This window comes from Penicillium canescens, assembly GCF_028828765.1.
Source record: "Penicillium canescens strain IBT 15451 chromosome Unknown utg000004l_segment0_segment0, whole genome shotgun sequence".
Taxonomy (NCBI): domain Eukaryota; kingdom Fungi; phylum Ascomycota; class Eurotiomycetes; order Eurotiales; family Aspergillaceae; genus Penicillium; species Penicillium canescens.
The window spans coordinates 3,554,614-3,567,821 of NW_026703966.1; the positions used below are offsets into that span (position 1 = coordinate 3,554,614).

General features: G+C 48.7%; 4 protein-coding genes across 4 annotated transcripts; 2 read left to right on the forward strand and 2 right to left on the reverse strand.

Annotated features, from left to right (window-relative positions):
- Window positions 1-153: 153 nt before the first annotated feature.
- On the forward strand, window positions 154-3,749 carry N7446_006691 (putative AAA family ATPase; the record flags this gene model as incomplete). The annotated part of the gene is made up of 6 exons (XM_058515438.1): window positions 154-1,692; window positions 1,746-2,437; window positions 2,734-2,819; window positions 2,864-3,028; window positions 3,123-3,218; window positions 3,277-3,749. The coding sequence occupies 6 exons, from the start codon at window positions 154-156 to the stop codon at window positions 3,747-3,749; spliced, it is 3,051 nt and encodes a 1,016-aa protein (XP_058372616.1).
- Window positions 3,750-4,026: 277 nt separating this feature from the next.
- Window positions 4,027-5,279, reverse strand: N7446_006692 (ATR family serine/threonine-protein kinase; the record flags this gene model as incomplete). Its single annotated transcript, XM_058515439.1, has 7 exons — window positions 4,027-4,218; window positions 4,285-4,403; window positions 4,457-4,629; window positions 4,712-4,834; window positions 4,890-4,978; window positions 5,037-5,161; window positions 5,213-5,279. 7 exons carry the CDS (start codon window positions 5,277-5,279, stop codon window positions 4,027-4,029), a joined length of 888 nt encoding a protein of 295 aa, XP_058372617.1.
- A 104-nt stretch (window positions 5,280-5,383) lies between these two features.
- Window positions 5,384-11,938, reverse strand: atrA (protein kinase MEC1; the record flags this gene model as incomplete). Its single annotated transcript, XM_058515440.1, has 4 exons — window positions 11,334-11,938; window positions 6,756-11,280; window positions 5,751-6,705; window positions 5,384-5,701 (listed from the first exon to the last, which is right to left on the reverse strand). Exons 1-4 carry the CDS (start codon window positions 11,911-11,913, stop codon window positions 5,384-5,386), a joined length of 6,378 nt encoding a protein of 2,125 aa, XP_058372618.1. The 5' UTR covers window positions 11,914-11,938.
- Window positions 11,939-12,287: 349 nt separating this feature from the next.
- Window positions 12,288-13,101, forward strand: N7446_006694 (nucleoside deaminase; the record flags this gene model as incomplete). The annotated part of the gene is made up of 5 exons (XM_058515441.1): window positions 12,288-12,398; window positions 12,446-12,550; window positions 12,607-12,815; window positions 12,868-12,965; window positions 13,019-13,101. The coding sequence occupies 5 exons, from the start codon at window positions 12,288-12,290 to the stop codon at window positions 13,099-13,101; spliced, it is 606 nt and encodes a 201-aa protein (XP_058372619.1).
- Between the last annotated feature and the right edge of the window lie 107 nt (window positions 13,102-13,208).

Sequence of the window (13,208 nt, forward strand, 5' to 3'; positions counted from 1 at the left end):
AGATACAACTTTTTTCGAAACTAGTTGATCTCCAGGGAATCCCGAGATACTCCAGAACTCCAGGCTTTGCCTGCATACTTTTGAACTACTGTATTCTATATAGGAGGGGAAAAACTCAACCCCACCATTCTTGAACCACAACCAACTTTCAACATGGCTGAGGTTCGCAGTTTTACTGCTCGACCTTTGTCGAAACAAACGGCGCGGAAAGATTTGAAAGATGCCTTTCGGGTCTATCTTAATTCCTCATCGCTGGCTGCGTTGAGGCTGCAAACTGAGAGCATCTGCACATTAAGGCAAGCTGATGGGCCACCCAAGACTGCTATAGCATGGTATGCAGCAGAAAATATTCAAAATACTGTCATGCAAACATCAAGGACCCTGCAAGATTGCTACGGTATCAAAATTGGAGAAAAAGTTTCCATCACCAAGGTCGATGGCTCACTGGAGGACATCGAATTGGTGACATTAGCAGATTCTTCGGATGCCGACAAGATCGACAAGTACGGTCCCATCTCGGACGCCGACAGGCCTCACTGGGAATGGGCCTTGGATGAAAAGCTTCTCAGATGCGGCTCTCTGACAACAGGACTGACCTTCGAACTGGAGCTCAAGGGCCAGCCCAGGAGTTTCCGAGTGGTCAACATCCGCTCTAAGAATCCCAACTCCAGCCACACATTGTTCCAGTTCACAGAGGCTTCCAGAATCTCTCTTGGAGCAGAAACGGAAGTATCTACGGCAGATAAGCCCTCTGACATTCAAGTCCAGTCTGTTGGCCTTGGAGGTCTATCCCGCCAGATCGAGGACATCAATGAGAGCTTGTCTGATTTTAAAATTGATCCGCGGAAACCAGCGATGCCATCATTTTACGAGAACACCCGAGGCATTCTACTCTACGGACCAAAAGGCACTGGCAAGACAAGCCTTTTGGAACAGATCGAGAAGGCTGGCTGGAGACAAGTTTTCAGAATCGGGACCTCCTCTCTGGGCAGAAGTACCAGTGAAGGTGAGGCCAAGCTGCGCAATATCTTCCAGGAGGCAGCTCGCTCTAAACCTAGTGTGATCATCATCGACCAGCTGGAATTTATTGCCCCAAAGCGAACCTCTTTCGAATCTCAGTCTCTTGCATCTGTCTTGTGTGAAAACTTAGATGCCCTTCGAGGTACATCAATACTAGTGGTAGCCGCAACACGGCACCCTAACCAGGTGGATGACGCCCTCCGAACTCCCCATCGACTTGGGACGGAGATTGAACTGCAAGTTCCAACCGCACAGGACAGAGCGGAAATTTTACGTGCCATTCGTGGACCAGTTTCTGCTGGCTTAACTGATGAGCTCGTGGAGCTCCTGGCCGAAAAGACACACGGATACGTAGGGGCTGACCTTTTCGCTCTCCTGCAACTAGTCTGTCGCAAAGCTCGACAACGGCAACTGTTGGAAAAGAGTTCCCCTGTAACATCGGCCGACTCCACGATAGAGCCCCATAGCTCACACCCTGGGAGTGATAGCGTGGGTGACAAGGCCATTCCGCTGGTGATCCAGGAGCCAGATATCATGTCCTCTCTGCAGGAGATTCGTCCTACTGCCATGCGGGAAGTTTTCCTAGAGACCCCCAAGGTTAGATGGTCGGACATTGGTGGACAGCATGAGATTAAAAGACGTCTCCAACAAGCAGTCGAGCGACCTTTGAAGGTGAGAAGAATTCCAAACTCAATAAATTGAACAAAGCTAACCTTATATACTAGTATCCCCAACGGATGCGCAGACTCAATGTCAATAGCAAAAAGGGTGTTCTTCTCTATGGACCACCGGGTTGTTCAAAGACGTTGACAGTGAAGGCCCTGGCAACCGAAGCTGGGTTGAACTTTTTGGCAGTCAAGGGCGCCGAGATCCTTAGCATGTATGTTGGAGAATCCGAGCGGTCATTGCGAGAGATTTTCCGAAAAGCTAGAGCTGCAAGGCCTAGCATCATATTTTTCGACGAGATTGATGCCATTGCCGCGCGACGCGGCAGCTCCCAGGGAGGTGTCAACGTTTTGACGACTTTGCTGAATGAAATGGACGGCATTGAAGAGCTCCGAAATGTACTGGTCATTGCGGCCACCAACAAGCCCGATGTTCTAGATCCGGCTTTGATGCGCCCTGGAAGATTGGATAACATCCTCTATATCGGCCCGCCAGACGTTGAAGCGCGCAAGGAAATCTTACGCATCTGGGCCAACAAGTCCGTGGTGAATCCGGAGGTCGACTTGGACAACCTGGCAATTCTGACCGAGGGATACTCAGGTGCAGAGATAGTCAGTGTCTGTGAAACTGCCGGAGATGCTGCACTCGACGAAGAAGAGGAGACTCAGCAGGAGCAGGATGTGAAGTGGAAGCACTTTGAATATGCACTGGGACAAGTGCGGCGCCAGATTACGGATGCTGTAATCAAAGAGTATGAACAGTGGAGGGATGGCTAGAAGAAACCTTGAATATGCTGTACAATAAAAGAAAAAAGAATAAAGGCAATAGGCGAAGGTGATGGCAAAGGTGAAAGGAACTATACTTGAGAGGTTATTACTAGATCGGGTTAGCGTATTTTAGAACGCATCCCTTCGGAGGTTCCCTTCACTTGCGACAAAACTCTCAGCTCTTTGCGCTTTCCATCTGACATTGTATTTCTTCTTCTAATCTCAGCCTCCTGGATCTTTATCGTACCTGATAAGGTCTTCGTGCGCCCCGAGCGCCCAGTCTTCAAGATGTCCATGAGATCACCTCGTGGTCCTTCACCACGACGCTCACTCGAGCAGGACCGAGCGCGATCGCGGTCGCGTTCTGTACGTCGCTCGAGGCCCCTGAGTGAAACTCCCCGGAGCATTAGTCGGAGTCCGTCCCATGGACGTCGCGATCGCTATCGCTCAAGAACCCGATCCCCCTCTCGTGGCAGAACCCGATCCCGCAGTCGCAGCCGAGGTGGTCGTCGGTATCATAGCAAGAGTGACAGTCGGTCACCCAGTCCGAATCAAAGCCCCCGAGAAGTTCCAAGGTCAGTGCTGGTGCAAATCTACGCATAGCCCCTTCCAAGATAGTAAGGGCATGAAGAATGTGCTAACGTTCATCTTACTGAAAGATTGTGGTAGAGAAACTGACCAAAAATGTTACGGAAAATCACATCCGAGAGATCTTTGGGGACTTTGGAGACATCGAGTACCTCGATCTTCCAATCAACAAGGCCTGTGAGACTTGCTTCTTTTTCACGCGTCGACGCACATGTTCTAACGCCTTTTATTTTAGTTATGACCAACCGCGGAACGGCGTATATTCTCTATTATGACCCTGCCGATGCAGAGGCCGCTATTGCTCACATGCACGAGGCTCAGCTTGATGGGGCCATCTTGAATGTTTCAATTGTTCTTCCCCGACGGAAATTCTCACACTCGCCGCCCCCTGCATCAAACCGTGGGACTGGCGGCCGTCCTAGATATGGCCGGGGACCATATGCAGGCCAGCAGTCTCCGCCAAGGAGACACGGAGGTGGACGGCCTACGGAACGTCATGATGTCTACAGACCAAGGTCTCTATCTCGGTCACGATCCCCGGTTCGTTCTCGGTCGTACTCTTCTCGATCACGGTCTCCCCTACCCCGACGAGGTAGTCTTCGCGCAGATTCGCGCCACCGCAGGCGCCGTAGCCCAAGTTACAGCAGTTATGGTGACAGCAGTCGTAGCCGCAGTCCAGCCAGAAGCCGTGGCCGAAACCGCCACTGAGCACCCAATGGTTCAAAATATCATGTCACTGTCTTCGTGGAGTATGGTTCCTTGGTGTGAAATTTCACCTTCTCTGCTTGGCCTTCTGTTGCAGGCAACTGAATGTCTTCCACAAAACATCCACAATCAATGTATTGAAATCAAGAAAGAAACCGAAGCTATGGAGCAGCACCTAAATAAGAACAATGTCCTCCGGGGTCCATTTCTTGTCATTTTCTTAGAATGGTAAACTGCATTTTCTAACTATGGATCAAAGTAACGGCGTCGTATTGACAGCTCAGAAGAATGAACACCATCCGATATACATCGACGCCAGCTTCTTCTTGTCTGTTGCTTGCACGATCAACTCATCCACTTGGCCATCCACGGAAAGGGCAATGGGCTGTTTAGACATGTAGCCCCGAAGTTTGTTTCGCACGTCTTCCAAAACACCAGCTGGTGTGTCGGGGACATTGACATGGGCGCGACGCTGAGAGGGGAAAAAGGGTATATGTTAGTGGCAGCTCATTGAGAAACTAAATCAAGTTATGCTCACCCTCTTGCCAATAAAATCTGTTGTTGGATCATGCAAAAAGGTCTCGAGAACAGTCATTAATGCGTCCTCGTTCTGTCGTAAAAGACTGAGAGTGATTTCACAGGTCCTTCTGAAGGGACCTATACCTCTAGAATTAGTACAGAACCAACGCCGAGGTTTCATCCAAACACACCGTTGTATCCATAAGCGCCAAACGCATCAACCATGTTATGGGTCAGTCGGAATGGTACCACCTCGGGCTTTTCGAACGTTTGACCCTTGTCAAAGAGACAGTTGAAATCAACATGTAATAGGCCACCTGTGCCTTCCTCGAATGAGAGGTTCTCGCCATGTCGATCGCCTAGACTATAATGAAGTAACCGGTATTAGTGTCGCAGAACTAAGGTAAAAGAAGCCCTCGGAGCAATAGAATGGCGACCTAACATACCCCAGGACATATCCCACCATTGACATAACGGCAGAAGATCGTGTATACCGCAGTCTGGCTGTGAACCATGCTTCTGTCTCGGGGAACATCTCGATGAACCACTCATGAAGAACTGGGGGAAGCCTGTTGCCTGTTAGTATGGGAGAACACTGACAAAGAGAGCTATCTTGGAACATACTTGGCCAAGATTTTGGTTGTGAACAACGGCAGTTTTGAGAATGATGGATCGGCGCAGATTTCGTCCAAATAGTGCCTGATCTCGTTGTACTATTGCGTTCGTCAACAAACAAATCCAGCAATTCTGATATGGTACCCATAAACTTACGTTTGGTGAAATTCCTCTCTCGCGTAGAGCCTTGATAATAATCTCCCTCAGCGTGCGGAGGTTGTCAACCCACTCGATAAGACCACATTCCTCGTTCAAAGGCGTCACAGCGTATGTTTTGATATCTATTCAGTGTCAGCTTTTGGCTTGGATGAACATACACCAGAACTACTCACACATGCGCCGCTTGCTTGATTCGACATCTCTCTTGAGAAACCTGTTGATCATGTTGTTGAATTCCATGAGACGTTGGTCCTTGCGCAAGTCATCCTTGGGTTTACACAGTGCATTGTATATCTTCCCATCAGATCCTCGTATGCTAATCTTGCGTGGCTTTTGGAGCGAATTCAAAATTTGAGCATCATCAAGAACAGCCTCGATGGTGGTTGGATCCCGGGGAAAGCCCTGAATCCTTTGATGTATTCAAGGTTATGGCTGGCAGGAAGGCTTGGAATCAACATCGCCTGGAAAGGAACAACCAGTCGACACGGTGCCACTTTATGGTTGAATCCTAGATTTCGTCCCAGTTGGACCTTGGTCACTTTCCCCTCAACTCGAGCAAGACAGAGTTGAAGTAGTTCTTCGGAAAACTTTTGGCCTTGGTTTATCATGCGGCGAATATCGGATGCCGATGATGACTCTCCCTTGGACTTGTTTCCATAATCCTGGGTAGGTTAGTTATTATGTGATCGGGTCCAAGAAGTAGCTACTTACCATAATCTTCTGCAGGCAGGTGAAGCCCTTAGTGGCTCGCTCTTTGTTGGAGGATTTGACCACGGCTAGGACAGTCCAGAGACCCTGCTGTGGAAAATTGTGAACCGCTTTGGCTACGATCCGCGTCAACAGATCATAGACTGTGCTGTTGGGGTGGCAGATCCGGGCAACGACTTGGGGCAGGATTGTGAACAACAGAGCTGCTTGTAAGCGTTTCTCGATGTATTTCTTCAGCTGTGCATGCATTTCATCCAGACTCTTCTGTCGTTGGGCTTTCGTATGTCTCTGGAAATCTTCATTATCGCCCCGTTTAGGATCAAGTGGCTGCTCAACGATAGAAGCATGTTCAAGCCAGAGAGTAAGGAGCTTGGGCAGTGTTTGAAAGACATATTTGGTCCCGTATGTCAATGAGCGGAGATAATTATCAATGACAAGCTTTGTAGCTTCTCCACTTAGATATATCTGGGCTTCCTTTCCCATGGGTTTGGCCTTTTCGGATTCCAGGATCTTGTTGTAATGCTTTCCAAGGTAATAATGTGCCCGTTCCCACTTTGGATACAGCTTGATGGCTTCTCGGTATCTCTGAACAATGGCCTGAGAATGGGTCTGACCGGCTCTGTCTGTCCATTTAGCTAGCATAAGATGAGCGAGAGCAGTGGATTCATTTTGATGTTGTCCGCGGCTTGAGAGGAATGACATGGCTTCAACTTCAACTGAAGAGGATGTGGTTGGGTTGGCTTCATTGGCAGATATTGCACCCTCAAGAGTCTGAATGGCCTTTCGATGATGTCCATCTTTCCAGAGGAGTCGCGCATGTTCAATGGTAGCAGATCTGTCTTTCAAACGTGCAGCGTTCAGCATTGAGTGATACGCTTGACTGCTGAAGTTGCCCTTGCGTGATAGACGCGCACTAGTCAGCCATGCAGCAGAGATATCAGAATCGGCAAATTGGCCCCTAAATCACACATTAGTTGAATCCCTGATGTTTGTCCAGACGCAACTCACGCTAGCTCCATGGTGGCACGTCTCAACCCTAAAAGGTATTGTTTATCAGACAGGTAACCGCCCAAAACATCCAGCCGCCTGTCCAGTGTATCGAGCAAGCCTGAATGCGAGCGACCAGACTCTACCTTGGCAATAGATTCTACCTCCGACAAAGCATGCAACCGAAGCATGTCGTCATGGCATGATTGTAGCGATGCCACCGAGTTTGTGGTCAGTGATCGAGCAACATTGAGCCTGAGCTCGTTGATCTTGTCTGTGAATGAACCAGTTTGTTTTTGACGAAGAGCATTAAGGGCTGACCCGATGCCAACATTGAACTCTTCAGTGTCTTGTTCAGCACACAGCTCAAGGTAGCCTTCTAGCTTATCCCATCTGCCCATGATCCACGTTGCTTCAACTGCGAATGGAAGGAATCGCGAAGCCGCTGATTCGCTTTCTTTGAGAACCTCGAAGCGGGTAAGGATAGCATCTTGTTGACCAGATTCTTTGAGGCAGGTCACAAGATTCCATTGAGCGTCAACATTATTGGGCTCTTTTTCAAGCTGTAGTTCATACCAACTCTGCGCTGTGGCCCATCTTCCGGCTTTCCTATGTTCAAGGACCTGCTGGTCAATGTTCAAGGCGGACAAGTGGCTTGAGATGCCCTCAATGCCATCCGGTTCATCGATTTGGCTATAGATGTCTTGTAATCGTTGGTACAGAGGCTCAAGGCTGCTGCGATCCTGTTCTTCTCTGTGCGACTTGATCTTCCGAATGTACTGCTCCCAGTGAAAGAGTGCTTTGGAGAATGATTTACATTCAACAGCACGCTTAGAGATAATCTCGGGAGGTATGGAAGATAGAAGCATTTCAACAGACTTGATCTGTGATGAGTATTTGTCGATGAGTGCGTCACGGCTCAAATCCTTATGGGAACGACTCGAATGGTTGGAATTCTGTGTCAGGCCGTTAAGGTGCTTTTTTTTCCCTTGTAGCCACCTGGATAGGTAATCAAGCACTTCAAAGACGCTCTGACTACTGCTTATGATTGTCTCACGGGCATTGTTGTTCGTCTCGGGGACAGGATGCGAAAGAACTCTCATCAACTCGCGTTGAAGATCCTGCTGCTCCTGTTCAGTCCCTCCTACAATACGGTTCAGGGCCGCAAAGGGCAGAAGGAACGAAGATATGGAAATATCTTGACCTTTCACGACACGACTAGATATGGAGAAGACCATCTTTGCGTTGTCTCCATTACCTGTTTGCAGAAGATCTTGCACGAAAGCTCGAAGCCATTCGCTGTGAGTCAATTTAGAGGAAAACAGCGGATATCTGACTTCAGCATGATTGGTTACAACAGTGACCGTGTATGTCGATGTGAGAAAGGGCGTGAGAGTGTTCCGAACACTTTCCGGAAGCTCCATCCAGCGTTGATGCTTTTCATCGCCTTGAAGATCGCGGGCGCGCTGATTAAACACCGAATTTAGCTTGCAGAATTTGAGTAGACCCTGCATAGCCCATGCTAGAAAGCCCTGGGCTCTTGTATTAGAAGCAGACAGGAATGCCTCCACCAGCACGTGCTGGAGGAAGAAAAGAATAAAGGCAACTGTTTCCTCCATCCTGTCGAAGTTGGACAAAACGAGTATGTCCTTTTTCTCTTTTATTGTCTCTACTCGGTTGGGATCAAGGCAGCCGACAAGCCCCAAGCATCGTGCCGACAGCAACGTAATGCTGTCCGAAGTGGTGCTGAATTTCACACAACAGTCTAACAGCGACCTGGTCAAATGGGCAATCACAGGATCTGGTTGTTCACTTAGAACAGAGTCGTGGAGGAACTCCTCATTTGCTGACAGAAAAGGCGCCAACTCCATCAATGCTTGTTCAACGACGGTAGCATTCTCACTTTGGCAGCGACGTATAAGTGCCAGGAACTGGCTGCGCACATCCATTTGGGCCCTAAGGTCATTGATCTTGGCATCAAACGTGGCCAATTCTGGAATAGACGCAAGCGAAGGCATTGTGTTGAATGTATCTCTCACAAGACTCCTATGATTTGTCAAGATGTGATCGATGAGCTGACAGGCACGGTTTCTGCTCTCTTCGGTCAAGTTGTCCCAGTATCTAATCACAATTGCCAGAGTTTGGTCAATTATCGGTTCAAGATCCTCTTCACTAAGTGAGCTGACCAAGGTCTTCCACGCAGAGAATGCGCAGTCGCATAGTTCCTCGATTTCAAGAGCAGAACGAAGACAGGCACAAACCTGGGGCAAAGCACTGCTAACGTGACCCTGGGCGATGTTGATCATTTCTTCGATAGCTTTGATGTTTCTCCTCTTTTCTGCCAACGTTTGTCTCACCTGGAAGTCATTGATGGCATTCGCGAACTGGGTAATAATGCCGAGAACATGCTCTTCAATGAAGTGACTCAGATCTGCACTTTTTGACGTGCTTCCATGAGAGATCTTTCGCGGGACGAACGTGGCCAGGCGTTGAAGGGCTTGATAAAACCTTTCCTTTTTTTGCTCGCCCGCATCACCAAGGCTTTTCAGCAAGTCACAGGTGATGAGAATCGGTTCGATTCGCACCAACTCTGCCAATGATCGGCCCTGAAAAGCGGGATCTATCTCTGCCAAGAGGGACATGATCATGGCCTCTGGGTTGTCTGATTGCTGCGACAAGAGAAAAGCAAGGATTGCAGCCAGATTGTTCTTCTCCGAACAAACATCGAAAGCAGATTCGCCCTCATTGCGACTAGCCCCAATTCTGCAAATAATGTCTCGTTTCCGAGTCAAAACCAAGTAAGGCAAGACATGAACTTCTGTCAGCCGAAGGAAGCCATCCACCTTCATGCCAAGCAAGTCACATAGCTGTTCAGCCATATGTGGGCGAGATTGAAGGTTTTTGACAACAGTCACTGAGAGGGTTCTCCAGTAAGGCCGAAACAGGCCAGCAGGTGTCAAAGAGAAGTACTGTGCAAGTTTGGATAGCTCATTGTAAGCCACGGCGCAAACGTAGGGATTTGGATGTCCGAGATACTCCAATAGCCGCAGAAGAATGATATTCTTTTCTTCATCCTCCGAGACAGTCGCTAGCCGACAAAGAGTCATAATACAGGCTTCCTGCACTGGCATATCATCTTTCCCGGAGAGACTCTGAACCCACTCGAGTACAACGACAAAATTGGCTCGACGAATGTCTGCTGGAAGACTTGGACGGACAAAGGCCACCACCGTATGCCCAGTCGCAATACGCAATTCCCTTATTGAACTTCGAAGTGAATGAAGACAGAACTCCCCAGAGGCGGAAGTTGAAAGATGCATTTGGTTGGAGTTTGGGGCATGCATTAGAATTCTTCTCAAGGCAACCATTGCAGATATCCGAGGACCAGGCGTGCGCGTTAGCCTGGGTAGAATGAAATTGAACACTGTCCAGATCTCCACGTAATGGGGACATTCTGTGCTTTCATCATTATGTGGACCGGTTTCAATATCGCATGTTTGGCAGAAGAGGGTGACTCGTTCTATGATATCAGAAGGCTTCCTCCGAAGTTTTCTGGTTGCTGCACATGCGATTTTGCCAAGAATGTCCAGCATTTCGATTTTCTGGGGGTCGGAAAGCCCTTCGTGCAATTTTTGGACGACAGCAAGCAATTCTGAGATTGATTTGCCACAGTCAGAGTGAAGAACAGAAGACATCTTCCCCACAAGCACCTGGAGCAAGTCCTGAGTCGTGGATTCAATCGGCAGCCCTGGAAGACACAACCGCTTTGGTGCCCGGACGTCTTCATTTGGCTCCTCTTGGCATAAAACACTCGGTCTCTGGACGGCAGGATTCGATTTCGCCGAGGCATCAGTTGAGGACGATTCCAACTTGGCATGTAATGTCTGAAGGGAATTCCATAGATGTGACTCAAAGAAATGGTCATTGGAATGATTCGATTTGATATCTTCCAAAGCTGGAAGGGCTTCCCTCAACTGTTGTACCAGTGTGTTCGAGTTGGTTGCTATCTGCGAAAGATCATCTAAGAAGCAACTGAGAAGTGCTTGAACAGAAGGCAACCGATCTAGGACACCTAGACCCAAAAATCCACGTAGACATTGACACCATGTAGAAGTTAGGCTCGTGTTTGAAAGTAGACTTGAAGCATGGGGTCCCGAGACGCAGCAACGCTGCAAGCAAGCCAGGTATCGCAAAGACAAAGATTCGTCATTTGGAGTTAGTTGGGCTCCAAAGAGGTGCAGCCACTCGAGAATGACCTTTCGTAGGCGATGATATCCGTTCAGCGTCCACGAAAGGTTCAACTCGTGATATTTTGCACGGGACGGCACATCATTATTCGGGCTGAATGAGTCTAGCAATCGACAGGCCAGTGAAAATGATTGGTGGAAGTCCCCAAGGACTGTGCGGTTAGTAAACAAACCAGGTGAGTGACCTAGGTTTTCGATGTCTTCAATGAGCGTTCCATGTTCCGCGGGCATTGTCAGCTTTGCATGGCGTGACGACAAGGAAGCATTGAATTGGAACGTTTCAAGGGAGAACAATATATCTATTGAAATGTGTTAGCCTAGTCCGAGATTAGGTACGAAGAAAGAAACAGACCTGACGTGCAAGTACGAAGAAACGCAGCAACTGCATAACTTGCAGGCAATGACCGAGCCTGCCTTTGGCTGCAATACGCTAGACTAGACCAGACAAGTTGAATCTTGTCTCGCACGGTCTCGGAGGTCCATATATTGGCAAGTCGAATCAGTCGCAGAATTAACCATGAGAAGAGAGGCGCATGTGTATCCTCACCCAAGATGAGTGGGTCAGATGGTTCCCACAGAGCTTGGGGGGCTTTCTCAATACTTGCTTGAATAATATCCAAGCAGTCGAGTACTTGTCCTTCTAAGCTTTGCTCCGGAGAGCTGCTCTTTGGGCTGATATCGAGCCCAGCCTTTAAGACAATGCATATGAGTTTGTTGACATCGGTGACGTCCTCGTCCACACGTAATTGATTGTGAACTTCACCAAGAAGTTCCTGTCGTAGCTGTGAGAAAGTTTCTCTTGTGAGATGTGCATCGTGCCCTTGGGAGGCAAGACGCGGTGCAAAATGTGCAGCAAGGATCGACGAGGCGGGTTCAGGTCTCCAACCATTCCCAGACACGGCGACCCGTTCATTGTCCCCCTCGGTGGCCATATGGGACACACATGTTCAGGCGAAGATCACTATTCAGAGTGCGCAAACAAGACGTCAGGAGTTGTATGAAGGAGGTGCAGATACGCGGAGTTGATATGTCGCCGACACCTGAGGCACCATTTACCCACCACCGCGTATACAATTTTGCCTTGAATGATTCTCGTGATCCTTGAGCCTCAATAGCGTCCCGCAATTTCAAATTAATTGATGTATTTGACCGAATTGGAACGTACGTGATTAGAGCTCCATAAATGGTTGACCTCATTTGAAATCTCGGGTACCACTCACCTTCATCACCCTTGCAACGTCTTTCACATCCTCGGTCCGGAGGTCTGCATGGGATTTTCCCAGCTAGAGCTGTCTTTCCAAAAACAATGCAGACCCTACAGCACTCTCAAGTTGGATCTGCCATAGAGTTCGAAGGTGACTCCGCGGTGGCGGAGGACTCAAGGCATGGCTATTTCATGAGACAAGCTTTGCTGATGGTATGATGCTCCTACACGGCGAGAACTCATGCTGACTTCGATGGCAGGGCGAGAAGGCACTCCAGTCAGGTGAAACCCCCGTGGGCTGCGTTCTGGTGCACAATGATCAGATTGTGGGGTTTGGCATGAACGACACGAATAGATCCATGAATGTACGTGGTTAGGTGGAAGGCCTTGCTACGTTTGAAAAATTGCTAATACCACGAAGGGGACACGGCATGCCGAGTTCATAGCAATTGCAGAGATGCTCCAATCCTACCCCAGATCAGCATTGCAACATACGGATCTCTATGTGACGGTGGAACCCTGTGTGATGTGTGCATCTGCCTTGAAGCAATACCGCATACGCAGTGTGTACTTCGGTTGTGCTAATGATCGTTTTGGGGGGACCGGAGGCGTGCTGTCTTTGCATTCCGAGTGAGTAGGCCTAAAAGCTACTCAGAAACCTTGCAAGGCTGACCCAACTTAGCTCCTCAATTGACCCGCCATACCCTGTGTGCGGTGGTCTGTTCGAGAAAGAAGCAATCATGCTGCTCCGTCGTTTCTACATCCAGGAAAACGAGAAAGGTAGGCAAGAGTGATTGGATTTGGATGCCGAACAGCTGCTAACATCATGTCAGCTCCTAACCCGAGACCGAAGAAGAATCGAGAGTTGAATACTAGATTCGAGGATGGCAGTGAAGAGGCGCTACCAACATTGTAGATGTCCACCTTCTACAAAATGACACGGTTTACTACGACTGAATATTACTTTACCAAAATTCTCAAATGAAAACATTTCAAGGTTGATCAGAACGGGAATCTGTATTG